At 42.9% G+C, this 21,291-nt stretch overlaps 1 protein-coding gene across 1 annotated transcript in view; it reads right to left on the bottom strand.

Moving 5' to 3' along the window:
- The window catches only part of INTS9 (integrator complex subunit 9), a 121,322-nt gene that overhangs the window by 62,053 nt on the left and 37,978 nt on the right, over positions 1-21,291 (bottom strand). The window contains exons 3-6 of the mRNA XM_055577730.1: positions 12,740-12,800; positions 9,506-9,568; positions 4,946-5,085; positions 2,756-2,842 (exon numbers count right to left, since the gene is read on the bottom strand). Coding sequence (XP_055433705.1) covers positions 2,756-2,842; positions 4,946-5,085; positions 9,506-9,568; positions 12,740-12,800 — 351 coding nt within the window. The remainder of the gene's footprint in view (positions 1-2,755; positions 2,843-4,945; positions 5,086-9,505; positions 9,569-12,739; positions 12,801-21,291) is intronic.

The following is a 21,291-nucleotide window of genomic DNA, read 5'->3' as shown; positions in this document are numbered from 1 at the left end:
CAAAGAATGGGAAGCAAAGACCACTGCCAAGGATTCTGTCCAAGGTCACAAACAAAAAAGGCAAAATAAGGACTTGGACGTCTCAAGGCTTGGTCCAGGGTTTGGGAATCAGGAAACAGTGACCTTTGAACATCATTACTGGTGTGCCAAAATTCTTCATGGCAGAATATTTAAGGGTATAAATTTAAAAGGAGGAAGTGAGGGGAGCCAAGGTGTACGTGTTCCACAGCAAGTGAAAACAAACTCCTCAGGTTTCTAAGGAGGGGGATGAAGTGAGGAACTGGGACAAGTGTGGGCCAGTGGGCAGACAGGAGAGGGGAAAAAAGGAGAGGAGGTATGTGATGGGCAGGAGGAAGGAGGCTGAGAGTAAGAAGGCACTCACGACGGGAGGGGACCTGTGCTAAGCTGGCAGATCAAGGAAGGCAGCCACGTGCACTGAGAAGACTCAGAAACGCACGCGTCTCCCAAGTGTTTCCTAATGACAAGTCAGACAGATACCATGTCCCCAGTGAAGGAAATAGAGACACAAAGAAGACCCATAAAACACAGAAGATGTGCACTCTTATGCGTTCTTCCATCACATGAGGGGCTCACATGCTCTGCAGGAGAGGCCTGTAATGGCTGAGGGGCCACCCAGCACAGTGGTTAGCAGCGCGGTGCTGGGATCCAGACAAGCCCAGCTGCCTGGGTTTGAATCCAAATCCTACCATCCTCTAATTGGTTGAGCTGAACAAGTTACTTAACCTCACTGTGCCTGTTTTCTCTTCTGCAAAACGATCATGTTGAAGAACTAAGTGAATTAAAGAAAACACTGAGAAGAGGGTCAGGCACATAACAAGTGCTACTTAAGTTAAACAAGATAAATAACACATATGATAAAGGAATGCATCGAGGAGATTCATATTCTCATCTCTGAGACAGTCACAGTATAAAAACAAAGTAGGGACTTCCCCGGCGGTCCAGCGGCTAAGACCCCCCTTCCTATGCAGGGGGTGCAAGTTTGATCGCTGGTTGGGAAGCTAAGGTCCCACATACTGCATGGGCCAAAAACCAAAACGTAAAACAGAAGCAATATTGTAACAAATTCAATAAAGACTTTAAATATGGTCCACGTTAAAAAAAAAAATATAAGCAAAAACCAAACAAAGCATATTCTCCTAGCTACATGTTCATAGTGTGTATTAGTTGACCAGCTGTGTCTGACTCTGTGCAACCCAATGGACTGTAGCCTGCCAGGTTCCTCTGTCCATGGGATTTCCCAGGCCAAGAATACTAGAGTGGGTTGTCACTTCCTCCTCTAGGGGATCTTCCTGACCCAGGGATCGAACCTGGGTCTTATGCATGGCAGGTAGACTCTTTATGGTCTGAGCCACCAGGGAAGCCTATTCATATTCATGTATCCTTGTAGAAAGAATGTCACAAAACCCAAGACATTCTAAAGTTTAGGTAATAGATGGCTCACAAATCATGGACCTAGAGGGAAAGAACTCAGTGACGAGGTAGCTGGAAGAGAGTGGAATGGGTAGGAGTATAAGGAACACACCTAAGAAATTACAGACGAGTTCTGACTCTGGACGCCAGGCCTGGAGGGCTGGGGCTGAGGTGCTGGGGGCTAAGGGCAGCAACTGGGAGGGGTGACCAGCTGCAATATATTAAGACTGACTGGTGTCCTCTACTATCCATCAAACATGAGTGCAGGAGAAGAACCAAGCTGCCTCTCTGCCTTCTCGACTGCATTTCCACTCCCTTCACCTCTTCATTCTTCTGCTACAGCCTTCTTAGTTCAGGCTTCTGTTCTCTTGCCTGGGTTTCTGCCACTGGGTTTCCTGCTCCTGTCTCTGTATCCCATCCATCCTCCATGCTGCTTCCAGGGTTGCTTCCTCTCAGTAGATATGCGATCATGTCTCTGCCTCGTCAACCTCCCCCGATGAACTTCCCACACCCGATTACAGAAAAATCAGTCTTCACATGGTAGACTCTTCATTAGCTTGCTCCAGTGTCCCTGTCTAGGGACATTTCACCCTTCCCCCTCTGTACTCAACCAATTCTAATCCACCCTGACTTCTCATTGTTCCCTGAATATACTATATCAAGGGCCCCAACCTCTGGGATCTAATGCCTAATGATCCGAGGTGGTGTTGATGTAATAATAACGGAAATAAAGTGCACAATAAATGTGATGCACTTGGACCATCCCCAAACCATCCCCCGCCCCAGTCCATGGAACACCTGTCTTCGACAAAATGGGTCCCTGGTGCCAAAAAGGCTGGAGACTGCTGTATCCTACGATGCTTTGCCTGGACCCCACTTTATGACCTTATCTATCAGGAGAGGTCCTTTTCTTTCTCTGAGACTAACTTTAATTGTCATCTCCTAAGGAATATCCCTCCTCAGTTCCCTAAGCAAAGAAACACCTTCATTTTCGGAGTGCCTATAGCCTTGTGACCAAGCATCTGTTACAATCCATGCCACCCAAGACTGTAATGTACGTGTTTCACTGTCTGACTTCCCATTAACCCCTCTGCACCTCAAAGAGACAGCCAACTGTTTACAAAACACCCAAACCTAGCATACTCCCTTGCATATGGCATGGCTGCCTCTCAAAATATGCTGGTTGAGTCAAACACAGGGGAAAGAGAATCTTGGTTCTAATAGTATAAGCTCAGCAGAAAACAAGAAAACACTTGAGACTGCTTTGCTAAGCCCTTCCCCTGCCCCCACAGCTGTCAAGGGGAGCAGACCGCCCACTGCTCACCGCTGAATATCCTTGTTCTTCCACAGGGAGGCAGACTGGGCCTTGGGCACTCGTTCAATGAAGTTCACCAACTCTTCCATGAGAAGCCTGAGCGGAAACAAGGAAATCTATGAACACCCAAAAAGAACGTCAGAAAAACATGGCACTCTAACACAGTCAAGAGAAATGGGCTTGTTTGCCTGCCCCTCCCCAATCATCTTTCTTCCTGTTTCATAGAAATGTGGGCACCATTTTATATAAAGCTGAACAAAAACTTAGACTCTGTCTTGAATTTCCATGTTAAAAAATCGGAATGTAAATGATTTAATTCAACTTTAAAATAAGCATGGAGTGTCGCTTATCTTGAAAGGCTGAAATATTTAAACCTACAGTTTTACTCTCACTCTTAAGATCTCTGCCTTTATTGAAGTAATTAAAAACACAGCAGGAGAAAAAGCTAAATGAACATGAAGTATCTGATTTTGGTGGTAGCAGAGGTAGGGGCAGGATCGTTTCTTAATGACAACATTAAATGGACATTTTTAAACTGGGAAAACAAATTTTCTTCACATATGTTTTAGGAATGAACAAAATTCCACATGCAAGAACACTAATCCTAAAGCTCTAACTCAAGGACCTGCCACAGGACAGGCTCTGCGACTGCAAGCTGGATTTCCACAGACTCCCACCTGAGGGAACCTGAGAGATGCCTCACTCAGCTGGTCAAAGATCTCATGCTCCGAGGAAGCCACGGAACAGAGTGCTGAGAGGCCCCTGCATAGCTACAGGATGACCAGAAAGCTAGAAACAGCCTTTTACATCTTGACTCCCCTATGTAATGCAGTACAGATGTTCCATATCAACTTAAATCCTCTCCCAATAAACATATAGGCGTGGCAAGCCATAAATTCATTAGCATTTTGAATGCTGGAAAACTTCATTTTGCTTCCATTTATTTACTTATTCCTAATACCATCACTGTCTTTCATCTCAAGGGAGCAGCACCTGTTCTGGCATGCGAAGGTCTGGGGTTCAGGCTCATGGCTGTTGTGGCTGTCGCTTTCAGGAGAACATTCTGCTACGTTCATCCTCAGGACTTGGCTTTCTCACACAATCTAATGCTTTCAGTTTCTCCTCTCCCTGAAACTGATCCATCACCTTTACTTTTCTATTATGTCTTTCCCTCAGATCTTTTACAGTTTTTCTGTACACACTGAGGGTAATAAATTGGACACAAAAAACACAGACAGATTTTGCTTCACTCCTGGTAATTCCATCTTGCTGGACTTCAGCCAGACTCTGGAACCTAGAACTAAGAGTCTATATTGCATGTGGATCCTGAAGTTTGTGTCTTGATAGTTTTACCTCATACCATACTGGGCTGTTTGCTTCAACACAATTCTTTCTGTTCTGGGGTAATTTTCTTCACATAATTTTTATTTTCTCACTAAATGATGCTATGGTTACTTGAAACAATCTTCTGTCCCACAGAGACTTGGGAGGGGATGGCATCTGGCTCACAGCATTCTCAGAGTCAAAGAAAGACTGTGAGGTTTTCATTTCATTGGGTCTTGAGTTTCACTCAGTCAACAGTACAGACAACTTCATCTAAATTCTTATCCTGTTTTCTACCAGCCATCTCTCTCTCTTTTTTCCTTTTATTGGCATGTGGGATCTCAGTTACCCAATCAGAGACTGAACCCACACCCTCTAGAGTATTAAGTGTGGAGTCTTAACCACGGGCCCACCAGGGAAATCCTGCAAGCCATCTCTGTTTATAGTCTGCACTAAAAGGCTGGGTGGGGCGGGGTTGGGGGGGGGTGGGGCGCGCAGATTTTGAAAGCAAAGTAGTAAATTTTCTTTTTTTCTTAAATGTGCTGTGTTCCTTTCTCTCCCAAAGCCCTCTGCATTGCATCTCGGTGGCACCTACTGAATGATACCTCCCCTAATTAGTGTCGTCTGCATAGAAGAGTTGTCCCTCTCTTTCTGTTTTTCTAAGACTAAACGACCACTATTTGCAGCATCCATCTCTAGGCAACTCCAACGAACATTTGTTTTATCAGCAGAGTTGTCTATTCATTCTGTTTCTCTGGGTCAGCTGCTCAGGGGGAAACAACGGTGCCCCTAGGCACAGCACTCTATTAGAGAGTCACTGCGGAAGGAAGGAGCTCTCCAGCCACTCACTCACAGCTCAAGCAGAAATGCCCTCACCTGCCGATCTGAACGGTGGGCTCCGTGGCGTAGACCGTGCCCGTGAACCCTGTGTGCTCGGTGATGTAGGGCAGGGCCATCATGCAGTGATAGTTAGAGATGAGGATCACATCCACTGTAGACAGATCTATTAGCTCGGTCTGGAAAAAAAGGGGAGGGAGTAATACGTATCTGTGCGCGGCACACAGATCAGCATGATGGGGCTGAAAAATGACACTGTCAGAAGGCAGAGGAGCGGCTGTGGTGCTACAGAATAATGATGCAGTCCCTGTAATGTTTCCGGTCTCTCATATGGGGATATTCCCTAGTGCTGACGTGGAGCAGCAGGACAGGACGGCTGCTGATTTTACTAAAACAGAGTTCTGAGAGGCAGACGTATGAGGATAAATGACAACGGGACACTGGCCGCTGCTGCCTGCCAGGTGGAGCCAGGTGACAGGAAGCAGCTGTGAGGGAGTACCACACAGGAAGCAGATCTTCAGAAGTCCACTGCGGCAGACAACTTTATTTTTTTTCGAGGTAACTTTTGACCACTAGTGCTGGATAGAGAACCCCTCCCCCCCGACAAATGTAGTGGCAGAGTCATAAAAGGAGGTTATACTCTTGTATTCTACCCTAATCACAACCCTCAGTCTACCCTTTACTCCACTATTAATGTCATGTGAACAGGGAAAAAGACAGGTTGGCAGGTGAGGAATAATGCTACTCCTGTTGAGTAAATTTTATGAAAACTTTTAGTAGAAGGGAACGATTTTTACATAAATTTAAGCCCTACCTGCCTTTAAAAAAAATTATGAAGTATTTTTTTGGGGGCAATTGCTTCTGTTTTTTTTTTGTTTTTTTAATGTTTACTTATTCATTTGGTTGTGCTGGGTCTTAGTTGCAGCACACAAGATCTAGTCCCTTCACCAGGGATTGAACCAGGGACCCAGCCATTAGGAATGCAGATTCTCAGCCACTGGACCACCAGGGAAGTTCCCCTACCTGCTTTTTAACGCTCAATTCTCTTCTTCCGCTAAGCCTTCCTGATTTGCCCAGATGAAAGAAAGCACTTCTTCCTAAGAACTGCCAAGGCACTTTGTGAATATCCCTCTTAAAGCAGTTACTATTCTTTACTATGGTGGGCACCTCAAAGTACCCCCTTGTCTCCCCAAACTGGAACATCTGAGATCAAAAATCCCGTGGGACTCATCTCTGTCCCCTTCCAGCTGTGGCAGCCAGGACAGAACAGGCCTTGGTGCGTTGTTGTTGGAGGAATACATCATGAGAAGCAGCGCCCTCTGTGGAGGCGCCATTGTGAGAAGCTAGCAGCTCTGGTTCAGAGACATCTCCTCAGTCTCTGAGCTCTCCCTCACGGAACTTATCCCACAGAAACTGCATGAGGCAGTACAGACAGCATGGGGTAACTCAAGAAAGAGTTTTCGTTAGGAGACTGGGGCACAGAGCCACTGTGTCCCCCACAGAGTAGAAGTAACAAAGATGTCTGCGCCATCTTTGCAAACAACAGAGACAGCGCACCACTTTGGCTGTGGGTATTTTCTGGTTGAATGACTTTATGTGTAAAGTAAATTGATTTAATAAAACCATCAAGGCATAATCAGCTTCAGCTCCTTAGGACAGAAAGGAGATTAGAGTCAAAAGCTACTCACTGCCAAGGCAATGGCAATCTGTGTGAATAAAATGTCTAAGGACCACAACTTAACTCCATGTTGTGTACTGCACTTCCAAGACTATGTCCTCACATTAATGAAGGAAGGTCTACTGGTTCTATTTCTCACCTCCTCTCCAGAACCATTTTTAAACAAATGAGAAGGTTAAGACAGAGTAGCAGAGTGACAGGTACAGAAGAAAACAAGGGAAGGAGAGCTGAAGCAACAGTAAAGGCCAAAAACTCCCCTCCCTTCCTTCTACCTCTATAGAAACTGGGTAGGATATTTTAAATTTCTCTTTAAGGATGTAAGAATCAGTCCACAGAGTCTAGAATGATAAGAAATCTAGTGAAGACAGCTGGGGGACAAATGTGTATACACACACCCACACGTATTGCCTGTATATATATCAAAGACTGCCTACATAAACAATTTTCTGAGAAATAAATTTAACATCCAAACTATGTGTGTGTATTTACTTTCACTCAATGATATCCCATAAAGATTATTTTTAAACTTCTTCTATATAGACACTTTGGTTCTGTGTGTGTGTGTGCACATGTGTGCTCAGATGTGTCTGACTTTTTGCGACCCCATGGACTATTGCCAGCCAGGCTCCTCTGTCCATGCGATTTCCCAGGCAAGAATACTGGAGTGGGTTGCCATTTCCTCCTCCAGGGGATCTTCCTGACCCAGGGATCGAACGCATGTCTCTTGCATCTCTTGCACTGGCAGGCAGATTCTTTACCACTGCGCCACCTGGGAAGCCCAATACAGACACTTGGATTCTACAGACCATGAACTGGATCAAAACAATTATAATTTATTGGCTGCTTACTGTACTATCCTAGACTTTAGGCACAGTCTGTGGTACAGACTTTGGGGGAATAAAAAGATGTTTAAAGTAGCGGCACTAGATTGTAAACTCCATGAAGACTAGAATTTTAGTTCGGTATGGCTCAGCCACAAGTCAGCCAAGGCTGGACTGTGTCTAAGTCCCTCTCTTCTGATTCCAAGACTCTCCTATTTTCTTCTGATCGTACAATGCCCTGGTTTCCCTTAAAACTGTAAGTACTACTAATATGTCATGGGCTACCCTGGTAGCTCAGATGGTAAAGAATCTGCCTGCAATGCAGGAGACCCCAGTTAGATTCCTGGGTTGGGAAGATTCACTAGAGAAGGGATAGGCTACCTACTCTAGTATTCTTGGGCTTCCCTAATGGCTCAGCTGGTAAAGAATCCACCTGCAATGTGGGAGACCTGGGTTCAGTCCCTGGGTTGGGAAGATCTCCTGAGAAGGGAAAGGCTACCCACTCCAGTATTCTGGCCCAGAGAATTCCATGGACTGTACAGTCCATAGGGTCGAAAAGAGTCGGACACGACTAAGCAACTTTCCCTAACATGTCATAAACTACAAATTCTGATGCAAGTTGTTAAAAAAAACCCTATGGCTCTAGAATCCAACATATAATGCTGTTGCTTTTAGCTTGGCAAAAGTGAACTGTGGAATGGTGACTGTCTAAATTCAAAGTTTAGTAGGAGTCTATGAAGCAAGTAAGAAACACCCCAGAACCCCAAGCCAGGGATCCTCTGCTGTTGGTCACAAGCTGAAGGTTGCAGTGGTCAATGCCACAGACAGTAAACTGAAAAATAAAAGCACCTGGAAATAGGAACCTTTGAACAGATGGGGGACTGGCCCACCAGCTCCTAAATGACAAATGAAGACGACAACGTTTTATCAGCAGTTAGGGAGAGCTCAGCATTTTGCTGTCTCCTTCACCCTTGGTCCTATTACTTCACCACAAACTCTCTCCCTTATCTGCCAACTTCAATGACCACGTTCTTCGCTCTCTTTTGCTCTGGTGTCCTAAAAGGTCACCTCACATAGTTCAAAGAGAGAAAGAGAAAGTTTATCTAAAGGGTATCAACAGAAGTTGTAGAAATGGAAAGAGAGATAGGAAGAAAGGACAAAACTAAGAGACACAGCACACCCAATTTCTTTTCTCTCTGGAGCTGAACTGTAAAAGTCTGTTTGACAGACACCGACACCCCCAGGGCACATGGAAAGGGCAGAATGTGGCTTCTCAGTGATTTCCCTAGGAAACTGGACAGGCTACTGGCCTCCCCACAGTTCTCCTTTGTGCTGAGAACTCCACCCAGGCCACTCTGGGGATTAGGCCTGTCAGTTGAGATGTTTCCTTTAAGACTAATGCAAACTGATCTTTGTTTCCTTTAAAACAATGGAACTGGACTCAGACACTTATAACAAGTCTCATTGTGATGATAATATGTAAGCAACAGATATCCGTAACTCAGTTCAGAATCTGAATTTCAAGCAATATTTCATGTGTTGTTAAGTCAGCAAGAAGTTTTCCAGTTTACTGTACTAGCGGAATAACAGCAATTCCCAATTACCCAAGACTAGAAAAAGTCTGGCTAACCTAAGACAGAGGCATTATCCAACGGGCCCTCTGCAATCCTGGATGTGAAACCTGTAGATTCGGAGGGCGTACTCTATTCATTGTACTCCATCATATCGCGTGCTTGAGCATCTGTGGATTTTGGTACTCATGGGGGCTCCTAGAACCCATCCCCTCAGATACTACGGGATGACTGTAATTACAAAACTGAAAGACTTAGGTTATTCTTTACCTTGTTCAACACTATGCCCCAGTGTGAATGTCACTGGGTATTATAAAAAGAACTAGGAAGAGAATGACTTCAGTGATTTATGGACAATACAAAAAGCTCCTAAATGATCGAATTTTAGTCGTATAACAAAGTGCCTAGGATAAGATTCATTTTGATTTCAAAATAAGAAGTTCAGCCCCTTAAAATTATTTCTTGTCTTCACTTTTGAGACATGATCAGAAATGCTTTGTTCCTACAATAAGATTCACTTCACTCTTACCTCTGGTAGGCAGAATTCGGGTACAGAATCCACAAATACATGACCTGAGCACTCCTTTAGCTCCTAAAAGACATGAAAGAAAAAAAATTCTAGGACAAGATGGTCAATAAACACAGTGCCAAAGAAATTCCATCCCCAAACCAAACTCTCTTTGAAGTGTTGCAGAAGGCTGGAGTTGGAGGAAAGTGGGAAGGTTATTTAGGTCAACTGGTTCTTGTTTAAGCTCAGGGCAGCTGAACATTTTATTCAGTATTAAAAAAATCAGGGCGTGCATGCACATTTCTTGATGCTTCTTCAAGGAAGCCATGTGTGGAGACAGGCTGCTTCCACAACTCCAACCCAGAACTTTCCAAATAATAGTTATATGAACTACACCAGCAATATCAGAATGATCTGGAACAGACAGTGATGGAAGTAGACTCCTGGGTTTTACCTAAGAGCTAAGGGATCAGACATGAAACCTATATCCATGATAAGCATGTCTAGTGATTCTGTTCTGCAATTAGACTGGGAGTCCAGAGTGCAGATAAATGAACTGGAACCCCTTTCCCCTCCTACCAAGGTTTGAGGGGCAAATAAGGAAGGAGATGAAGAATACAGGATAGAGATTAAATCACCCCCCCACCCCCACCACCATTCAAAAGAAAACGCTATATTTATATACTGCAACTCCCCACACTGCCCATGACCTACAGTATTTAATAGGCCTGTCGTCCTTCAAATTCTTTCACAAACAGACCTTGAGAAAAGGGTGTGTGAAAGCTTATAAGAGAGGTGCTAAAAAAAAAAAATATAGCAGGAGGAAGGGCAAGTGATAGAGGGCAAAGAAGCTGGCCGATAATAGATGCATCACACAGCCACATTCCATCGTGAGCAACGGGGAGACTCTGAGAAACGGTATCAAACGTACACCCAGGAGTGATTCTACCCAGAGGCAAGGGACCTGGGATATTTACACAGCAATTGCTGCATCTAGGGGAGCTTCAGGAAAAAACTGTCAGGCAAAGCCATACAAATGCCAGCAGCTGGAATTACGACACAGGACACTGAAGAGACTGGAGTGGCCCCGGAGGCCACCAGAGGCGCTGTTTTCTCGGGATGACACTGTGCTGAGATCTACACAGGAGTTTTTGCTCCAAAGTTAAAGCTATGACTCTATAACGAAACTAGTACAAGATAAAAATCTGGTTGACTGTTTTTCCCAGAAAGGGAAAATTACAGTTGGAATTGTGTTCCACTGTGTTGTCATTAGTCACTGAACATAAATTTCTGTATATTCATATATCTCTCCTTATACATTGGAGTTGGAATGATTTTACTCTCAATCTTTACCTGAAAATATGGCATTAACTGTCTGCTCTCCTCCTTTTGAATTTTACACGTCTCCTATCAGAAGCTTAGAGAACATTTCCTGCTCTTGCCTTCCACTGTAAACTCCGGTTCCTCTCCTTATATGACTACCATTTAACCAGTGAAATGCCGAGCCAGAAAGAGACTGAAACCATTTGTAACTGCAATATACCTGCCAGTGAAAAACAAATGAGCAATTGTGGTTAATGGAGGAAGACCCCCAACTCCCTTGGGATGAGATTAAAAACGATTCAAGACAGATCATGGGAAACTGCAAAGCACTGCCCGGCCTTTCATGGGCTGTGTAATCTTCTTCCCCACACTCCCCATGCCCTGCCATGTACCAGGGTGCGGGGTCTGTCTACCTTGCCTGACAGATCCTCCTCTGAGGTGCTCGTCTTTCCTGGCGTGGAGCAGCGTATTTGCCATTCTGAGCCCTTACAATGTCACTGTATTTTATTCGCCACTCCCTCCTAATGAAATGCTCCCACAGACACATGCGAGTCATCTTGCTCACAATGCATGGGTAATGGGATGCTTCTGAGCCTTTCTCCGGGAACAATGATTTACAGCCAGCAGGAGACACAGGCTGAAATTTCATCAGGTGCACAGGTTCTTGAATGTCACCTAATTTTATAGTTAGGCTATGAGGGAAATCTGATTTCAAGTCATGCATCTGGCTTGCACTTGAAGCTGGGGTGAGGGGGCAGGTACAGGAATTAATTCTGTAAAAAGAGCTCCTCTTTATTTAACAATATCTATTAGGAGAAGGAAATGCCTTATTCAGATGAATCATTTTAGGATCCTCACATTCAGTCTTTTAATTATGAAACCGGGGAGAGAAAAAATGACATGGAGGTCTAAGAATGGCGTGGATAAGCTTTACAGTGTCTAATCTTCCTTTATCTCTCATTTTTTTTCAGAAGAAAATTTGGCTAGATAAATTTTAGCCTTTGTTTTGTATCTCTGGTCTCTCATATGGAACTTAAATGCCTAAAAATTGATCTGAGGAAGGACATACCATGAAGACAATCTAATGGCAAAAATTTAACAGCCTTGAAAAAAAAAAGTAATTTGAGTCATTCAGTTTAGGCCTAGTTAGTTCTTACGGTCATTAAGAGAACTTCAAATTTCTAGACTTCTGTTAAACTAACCATGTTCTTTTTTGACAAATCATAAGAGTATCCATGCCAGGCTACCACAATCACAGATCATAGTCTGGAAGGCCCTTTGTTCACGTTTACTTGAACACGTGTTTCCCTCTCATGGCCCAGAGCACACGGCCTAGAAGTGAAACACTTGGCTCCTCAGTCTATTCTCCACTCTGCAGTCAAAGTGGTCTGAGCAGAGGATGACCCTGCCTGCAGCAACCCTCTGTGGCCCTTCGTTACCTAAAGAAGAAGATTCAAAGTTTTGACAATGCCTTATGTGACCTGGCCCCTAGAAGAGCCGTTTAAAACTCAACAGTGTTTGGTGGGCTTTAAAGTTATTTTTAAAAAAAAGTTCACTCCTTACAGGAAGAGTCAGTATAGCCTCAAAACGAAATGAGCTGGATGGAATTCTCTAACAAGCAATGCCACTGAAACACTCATCACAATTCTAGAAATAATAGTTTTATTTTTGGGGTGATAAAATGTATTTCCAGCTGAAGTCCCTAGATTTTACACATGTGAAAACTGGATCTGTGTCTGAACACCAAGACTCCTTAAAAAGCTCTTAAAAACAGTAATTACCAAGTACTGAAGACTCTACATGGGTCACAGGAGTTTTTAGGGAGAAGACCAAGGGGAAGAAATGAACCCATTAGTCACATTACTGTCGGGTGACTCCAGAACGATAAGATGGCTTTCCAGTGGGGGTAGATACACTTCAGCTTATCATTACCTTGTCCAAGAAAGCGTTTCCATCCTTTAGGGACCAGCCAGGAAGATTGGACAGTCTGGGACTGCAAAACAAAAGATTAAATTATCCTAAATAGATTATAATCCTCAGTGATTTCATGGTGACTGTACCGGCTCCACAAAATGAAAAACAGTTTAAAAGGAGTGGCAGCAAGGCTCACCCAAAATAACAATCAGAAAGATGAAAAGTAACCAAGTGGTATCAAGCTTAAGAATTACATGGCAATGGAACATTAAAAAGTCAAAGAGTTCTGCCCTCAATTGGGAAAATTAAAAGAATGCTATACAGAATAATAAAGAGAAAAAAGAAAGATGAGGCACGACAGCGTTGTGTAGTTTTGCAGTCACTGGCCCTGACTTCACCTTGCTTGCGTTTGACAACAGGCCTGAGGGAAAGGCCGAATGGGACCCTCATATTGCGGAGGACAAAATAGGCTCAGAGAGGTCAGGTGTCTGTCAAGAACACTTAGCTGCCTACCAACCAGAATCTACCACAAATAAAAATCAGAATTCGGCTCAAAGTCACCTCTGTATTCATTGCTTAAATGAATTAGTCACTTGTTACCTGTACCTTGAGTTTCCAATTCTGGCAAATGAAGCTAGCTTTTCTCAGTGTTATAAAATGACACCGTATCTTAGTGAGTAACTTCTAGAAGGTGAGGTTAATTTCACATATATGTTATATCAAAGAAATCTGAACTAGAAATCATTCACTTTGGCAAGCTCAGAATTTAACTGAGTGCTACGAGCTGACCAGAAGAATTACACTGGAGGTTGAAAATGCAAACACTTTGGGAGAAAAAAAAATGTTGGTAAAAAGAAAAACTTAATGACCAAGGTGATATGTGAAGAAAACGCATCAGAAGCACAAGGTAGATTGCAAAAGGATTTTAGCACTTCAACACAAAATTAAATTAAAAAATAAAGGGCAAAGTATGGGTGTGGGACTAAAAGACCCTATAATCCAAAACCAAATTAATGTATAGTACTTTATCCTCTTGCTAAACTGATTATCATCAAATTCTGACTTTGTAATTAGGTGCTAGGTATGAAAGTCAAATTGAAACAAATAATGTGAAATATTTGTCAATCTTCCAGGAAAGATTAAAAACCTGAATTATATATATATATATATATATATATATATATATATGCATCTGATTTTAGCAAAAAAGGTAAGAATTTGACATAATTCCTAGTTCACAGAAAAGCTGTTAAGAATATAAGTACAATGAAGTCCCACATACCCTTTGCCTAGATTCTCTGTTTACATTTTGCCTTTATTAGTCAAAAAGTGAGAATTCTGAATTTCATTCTTGAGAATGAAAATTACTACTAGGAGAATCAAATTTGGCTGGCATAAATTATATCTGAAAAACTTAAAAAAAAATGCTTGGAGTTTTCTCAGAAAAATACTCTATTACCATTAGATGACGAATTTCCATTTCATTTCATAGTCACATGTGTACCTTCACTTAGAGACTTTTTTAAAAAATATTCACTACCAGATCAGATTAAAAAACCAAGCATTCTAATAAAAGTGTAATGATAGGCCAGTCTCAATACTGTTCTCATTTCATGCACGTGGACTCTTTACAGGAAGGTTATAAATGTCCACTTCCCTTTACAAAGAGAACTGGATCAGAGGACTTGTATCCTGTTTGTTCCCTACTGGACACACACAACTCAGCCTTCAAATTACAGATGATTGATTCAATTAGTTTTGTCCTCAACAAGTGATTAGAAATGGTATGCTGCCGTGCTCAGTCGCATCTGACTCTTTGAGATCCCAAGGACCGTAGCCCGTCAGGCTCCTCTGTCCATGGGATTTCCCAGGCAAGAATATTGGAGTGGGTTGCCATTTCCTTCTCCAGGGGACCTTCCTCACCCAAGGATCAAACCTGTGTCTCCTGCACTTCAGGCAGATTTTTTTACCGTGTGAGCCACCAGGAAAACCCATTTGCTGCTTATTAAAAAACAATTTTTTTAAAAGTAAAAATTTCAGGTATTATTGTTGGCTAAACATTGCTTGTAACATCAAAGACTTCTATGAAATATCTGGAGTTATTTTGGATTTGAGAAATTGCCTGTAGATGGGACTGAAGGCTCAAAGAGCCTGACCACGTTGTAACAATAGTGCCAAAGATAAAGGGGCACAGAAATGTAGCCCCCGGTGGCAAATGGATGCTGACTATAGAGATGCAAATGTTTTGTTTTTAGGTCCAATTAGGTAAATGACTAAACTATGAAGAGCTAGTAAATGTTAAGCTACCAAAGAGGAAGAAATGTACTACTTTGTTCTTATTGATTACAAAATTTCACCGTGTAAATTTTTTGAACAAGGAAACAAGTCTCTTCACAAAAATCTACATTAAAGAAATATGGGAGGTAATGATATTAGAAAAATTCTGATTACAGATGAACACATCTTTGTACCCACTATTTAACAATAATTTCTATGGGAAAAAAGGGTGCCATTAAAAAATGTTATAGTCAAAAAAAATATGTATACAAAAATTTTTTTAGTAGTTTTAAAAACAGGTAAAGTATAAGTAACTAAATAAACAACCTAAGGTATTTAAAAATAACCTATTGTCTAGAAAAATAGTGAAAGGTAGAATGAACATGGTATGCAATTCATTTTCTCTTTATATGTTTCATTTTCCCATTTTCCGGCTTTGAAATGCATTACTTTTATAATCAGGAAATAGTGCGAGAGGCATGACTACATTCATTCATTCAAAATATATTTATAAAAGCCTGCTCTTGATTAAAATAGGCAAAGTAGAGGGACATGGCAATAAATAACCCTTGAGTTTGAGGAGCTTGCACTGCAGTACAGGGAGACGGTAAACAGCAATTACAATGGAATAAAATAAACGCTCCGACAGGGAGCGCAGAGGTACTATGGTTCATACAGGAAGGGCACTTGTGACAGGGTGCAGAGGTGTGAGAGAGCAGGAACATGGAACAGGAGCACGAGGTGAAGACAGAAAGAGGGATAGGGAACGGCCTCATCATTTAGTGAAGTGCTGAAGCGGGAAAGAGGTATTCATCTTCACTTGTTCATTCATGAGTCTTGATTTATGTGTCAGGCACTCAGAGGCTGGTGATACTGACCACGAGCAAAATGTGCCTGTCATCCTGACAGGGTAGGGGAAACTGATCAAGTAGTCACGCACACAGAGAGCAAGCTGTTACTGATGATGAGGCAGCGCCACACAAAGCGCCATGAAGTATCCTCACACGAGAGTGATCTAGGCAGCATCGGGACCCCTTGAGTCTCTGCTGATTGAGCTGAGATCTGGATATTGGGAAGTCAAGGGGCAAGTGGGTCAAGGGGCAAGTGTGTGTGTGTGTGTGTGGTGATTTGTCCTTCATTGTGTCTGATTCTTTTGTGATCCCATGGACTGTAGCCCACCAGGCTCCTCTGTCCATAGGATTTCCCAGGCAAGAATACTGAAGTGGGTTGCCATTTCCTCCTCCAGGGGATCCTCCCAACCCAGGGATTGAACCCGCATCTCCTGTGCTGGCAGGCGGGTTCTTCATCACTGAGCCATCTGTAGTGGGATCAAAGGTCAGGGTCTGGAGGGAATAGAGCAAGAAGATAGCTGCAAAGCCCAATCACTCTCAACAGCCTTCAGTATGGACGTCTTAAAAAAGGTTATTCAAATGAAATTTCATGGAGAGTCCCATATACACTACTCTCCCCCTCAACCAACGAAAACGCCATCTCTCTGTCCTTCCCATGTAGCAAGGGGTATCAGAAATGATTTCAGAGAGGAGCTCCTGCTTAGTAGGTAGGCTAAGGCAAAGGTGGGATGGGGGAAGGGTGGAGAGCCTTCTTGGCTGAAGAACAATCTGTGTAGACTGCTCCCAGGCAGGGGAGAAGTCTTTGAAACTGAAGGAATACAAAGAGCAGGAGACTAAAAGGGTATCAAATGTACCAAGAGGAACTTGGTACTTAACCTAAAAGCAATGAAAAATCCACTGAAAGATCTTAAACAGATGAGAGACGAGATTAGATCAGTCTTTCTATTAATAAAAGGTGATTCTGGAGAAAACTAACATCAAGTATCCTCTGAAAACATGTGCCACCATTTGTGTGGTAATCCTACCAAAAACAGTAAGCCCAACCTCACTGTGAAGAATCATGAGACAAACCCAAATTGAAAGACGTTACATAAAATAATTGGCCTGTACTCCTAAAAATGGCAAGGTCATCAAAGACACAGGGCTGTGAAGACATGACTGAATGCAATGTCATCTGGATTGAACCCTGGACCAGTAAGTTACTTTTCTTTTTTGCTATAAAAGGCATTACAGAGAAATATGAGCTGGTATAGCTTGGGAAATATAAATAAGGTGCTAAGTTGCTTCTGCCATGTCCGACTCTTTGCGACCCCATGGAGAGTAGACCGCCAGGCTCTTCTCTCCAATGGATTTCCCAGGCAAGAAAACAGGAGTGGGTTGCCATGCCCTTCTCCAGGGCATGTTCCTGACCCAGAGATTGAACCGTGTTTCTTTTTTTTTTCTCTAATTTTTTATTTTTTAAAATTTATTTTAATTGGAGGCTAATTACAATATTGTGGTGGTTTTTGCCAAACACTGACATAAATCAGCCATGGGTGGACATGTGTTCCCCATCCTGACCCTCCCTCCTACCTCCCTCCCCATCCCATCCCATCCCTCAGGGTCATCCCAGTGCACCAGCCCTGAGCACCCTGTCTCATGCATCGAACCTGGACTGGTGATCTTTTTCACATATGGTAATATACATGTTTCAATGTTAATTCTCTCAAGTCATCCCACCCTCACCTTCTCCCACAGAGTCCAAAAGACTGTTCTTTACATCTAGGTCTCTTTTGCTGCCTTGCATATAGGGTCATCGTTACCATCTTTCTAAATTCCACATATATGCGTTAATATACTGTGGTGTTTTTCTTTCTGACTTACTTTGCTCTGTATAATAGGCTCCAGTTTCATCCACCTCATTAGAACTGATTCAAATGCATTCTTTTTAACAGCTGAGTAATATTCCATTGTGTATATGTACCATGGCTTTCTTATCCATTCGTCTGCTGATGGGCATCCAGGTTGCTTCCAAGTCCTGACTATTATAAACAGTGCTGTGATGGACATTGGGGTACACATGTCTATTTCAATTCTGGTTTCCTTGGTGTGTATGTCCAGCAGTGGGATTGCTGGGTCGTATGGCAGTTCTATTTCCAGTTTTTTAAGGAACCTCCACACTGTTCTCCACAGTGGCTGTACTAGTTTGCATTCCCACAAACAGTCTAAGAGGTGAACTGCATTTCTTATGTCTGCTGCATTAGCAGGCGGGTTTTTTACAAGTAGTGACATCTGGGAAGCCTAATATAGCTCAGATACTAGAATGATATCAATGTAAGTTTCTGGATTTTGATTATTGTGCTGCGGTTATATAAGAGAATGTCCTCTTATAAAACAGGAACTTGAGTATTTAAGGGGCAAAGAAGCATCCTGTCTGTATCTTTCAAATGGGTCAGAGAAAACTTTATGTGTATGTATTAAGAGGAAGTGATAAAGTGAATGTGATAAAATGTCAATAACTGGTAACAATAATTGGGAATTGTGTGTACTATTCTTGCAACTTTTCCATAATCTGAAGTAACTCCAAAATAAAACATTACAAAAAAAGAAGACTCTGGATTCAGACAGGGGCAAGGCCAGAGTTGAAGAAACTGGTTAGAAGGCTTCGGCAGTAATGCAGGTAAAAGAGGGTGACGGCCACCACAGCAGCACTTACGAGAAGAGACGGGAGTCTAGCACTATCTAGGAGGTGAAAAATGACAAGGCTCAATGAAAGATTTGGCTTCTCCGGTGGCTCAGTAGTAAAGAACCCACCTGCCAATGCAGGAGACTTGGGTTCAATCCCTGGGTCAGGAAGATCCTCTGGAGGAGGAAATGGCATCCCCACTCCAGTATTCTTGTCTGGGAAACCCCATGGTCAGAGGAGCCTGCCCAAAAGAGTTCATGGGGTCGCAAGAGAGTCAGACATGACTCAGTGACTACACAACAGCAGCAACAACAAATGGAAGACCGGGTGCAGGAGGGAGGAAGGTGGCATCTGGGGAACTCCCAGTTCTCTGGCCTTTCTATCAGGATGCCCTTTCTTAAGACAGGGCAGCAATGGGCGGGACCAGGTCTGGGAGGGTCGGTTCTCCTCTTCTGGACCAAGTCTAATCACGATCTCAGTTTGGGGCATGCTGAGTTCTGAAGTGCTTTCAAAGGTACATCCAAAGACAGAAGCCGAGTGGGTGTTTTGGATTTATGAATGTGGAACTCAGAAGAGCATTATTAACTGAAAAATATACATTTGTAAGTGACTGTCTGGATGGTTATCGAGGCCTTGAGCATTGATTAAATTCCCTTGGTGGAGGCTCTGTGGCTAAGCACCGAGTACTTTAGAATTCTGATGTGTGATGGCTAGATGGAGGAAACTGAATCCCAAAAGGAGACAGGAGAGGAAGAGTCAGAGAAGTAAAAAAAAACCAGGATGGCACAATCATGGAGGTGAGTGATGCTAATGGCCGAGGAGAATGAGGCTGACACCTGAGTATAACAGCTAATGACATGGGAGCCATCTGCGATTTTACTGAGAGATGTCCTGGTGGGTTGTGTGGGCAAAGCAGATGGGAGCAGGAATGCTGAAGGGGACAGTGGAGTTGAGACAACTTAAAAAAATTAAGAAGTGATTGAGCATAATTAAATGGGAAGGAATAAGTCAAGATGGAAAGATTCAAGATAAAGGAAAGATTATAAAAGTGAAATGACTCAGAGACGAGAAGGGTTGAAAACCAGAGAAGATAAAGTGATTCATTCATTATCACAAATATTTACTGAGCAGCTACTGCATACCAGGAACTATTTTAGGCACTGGGGATACAACAGAGAGCAAACAAAATCTCTGCCCTTATAAAACTTATCTCTCATTAGAGAAGAAAGACAATATGTAAAGCAAATATGTCTGTATGATATAACGAGAAGTGCTCTGAAGACCAACAAAGCAGGACAAAGAGGTGGGGGGGGGGGGGACTGGGGATACTATTAATATTTCAGCCAAGTAGATCGCCAAGATTTTGAGCAAATGAAGACACTTTTTGTGGGGAACTGCCATGGGCTGCTAATCGTCCCATTAGTATAATGTCCCTCTGAGAGAAAAACAATGACAAGAAGAGAGGGTAGAAGCAGATTTTCTATCTACTTGAGGACACAGAACTGGTTAAAGACAGGAATGAACAGGACAGGGAAAACATGTAGCGACGACTGTCTACAAAACCCAGGTTTGAATACCTAGATGACCCATGGCCCTACAGAGCATGTGGGTGCCCTTTTGGGAACCCTCAGCATAGCCTGATTTTTCTTTTCTTTAGTATTTATCACAAATATATAGACAGTTGTTTTTGTAACACAAGTATAACTAAATCTTCAGCAGTGTAATTCTTTTTCTCCTGATGGACTACAAATTCCGTGAGGAAGGAAGAGCTGTCCCATTCTTGTCTGTGTCCTGTGGTCCAGGACACTGCAGATTTTTAACATCAAGGGAATCAACATTTTAATCATTGGAAGGAAACAGACAATGATGTTAGGCTATTTTAATAAGGAAAAACTTGCTCATCATTGTTGTCAAGAAATGCACGTGACACCTACAGTTCCTGAACCGACTCTGAACGCACTTCTTTTCTCTTTTGGATACTATCAGTGGATGGTAAATGCACTTCTAAGTGCTGGGTGTGACTATAACTGAACGTTATCAGTTATGCATAAAATGGAATCTGGAATTCTCTTTGATCTTGTCCCCACGACCTTACCTTATGCCTCTGTTGTTGTTTAGTCTCTCAGTCACGTCTGACTCTTTGTAACCTCATTGACTGTGGTCTGCCAGGTTCCTCTGTCCATGGGATTTCCCAGGCAAGAATGCTGGAGTGGGTCACTATTTCCTACTCCAGGGGATCTTCCCGACCCAGGGATCAAACCTGCATTTCCTGCATTGGCAGGTGGATTCTTTACCACTGAGTCACCGCTGTATGCCTTATCTTAGAAAAAAGTCAATCCATTTTAATTATACCTTTTCTAGAAGGTTCATGGGGTTATCATTATGAATAATCACTGAACACAGTGAATTCTTCAGCAGTGAATGAGAACATATGAGATGGTTTACCTAGCTTGTTAAGCTTTTAAGTTCTTAAATCTGCTTGAGATGGCTTCTCTGTTTCCCTTCCTCCATGCAGCATCACTTTTTGCTACTGGGAGTATGCTGCTGCTGCTAAGGCGCTTCAGTCGTGTCCGACTCTGTGCAACCCCACAGACGGCAGCCCACCAGGCTCCGCCGTCCCTGGGATTCTCCAGGCAAGAACATCTGCTTCTAAAAGGATCCGCTTCTTTTATAAGTTGCTGCTTCTAAACAGCAGCAAGTTGGAAAACTGATCTCTTAGACAAGGTAAGAGTGAACAGTGCTGCCTGTAGGCTTGGGGGTAATCTGTCTGCTTTAAG

The sequence above is a fragment of the Bubalus kerabau genome, chromosome 4 (assembly GCF_029407905.1).
Source record: "Bubalus kerabau isolate K-KA32 ecotype Philippines breed swamp buffalo chromosome 4, PCC_UOA_SB_1v2, whole genome shotgun sequence".
Lineage (NCBI taxonomy): Eukaryota > Metazoa > Chordata > Mammalia > Artiodactyla > Bovidae > Bubalus > Bubalus kerabau.
The sequence above is the reverse complement of the archived record's forward strand: the minus strand, read 5'-3'. Positions and strand labels throughout refer to the sequence as shown.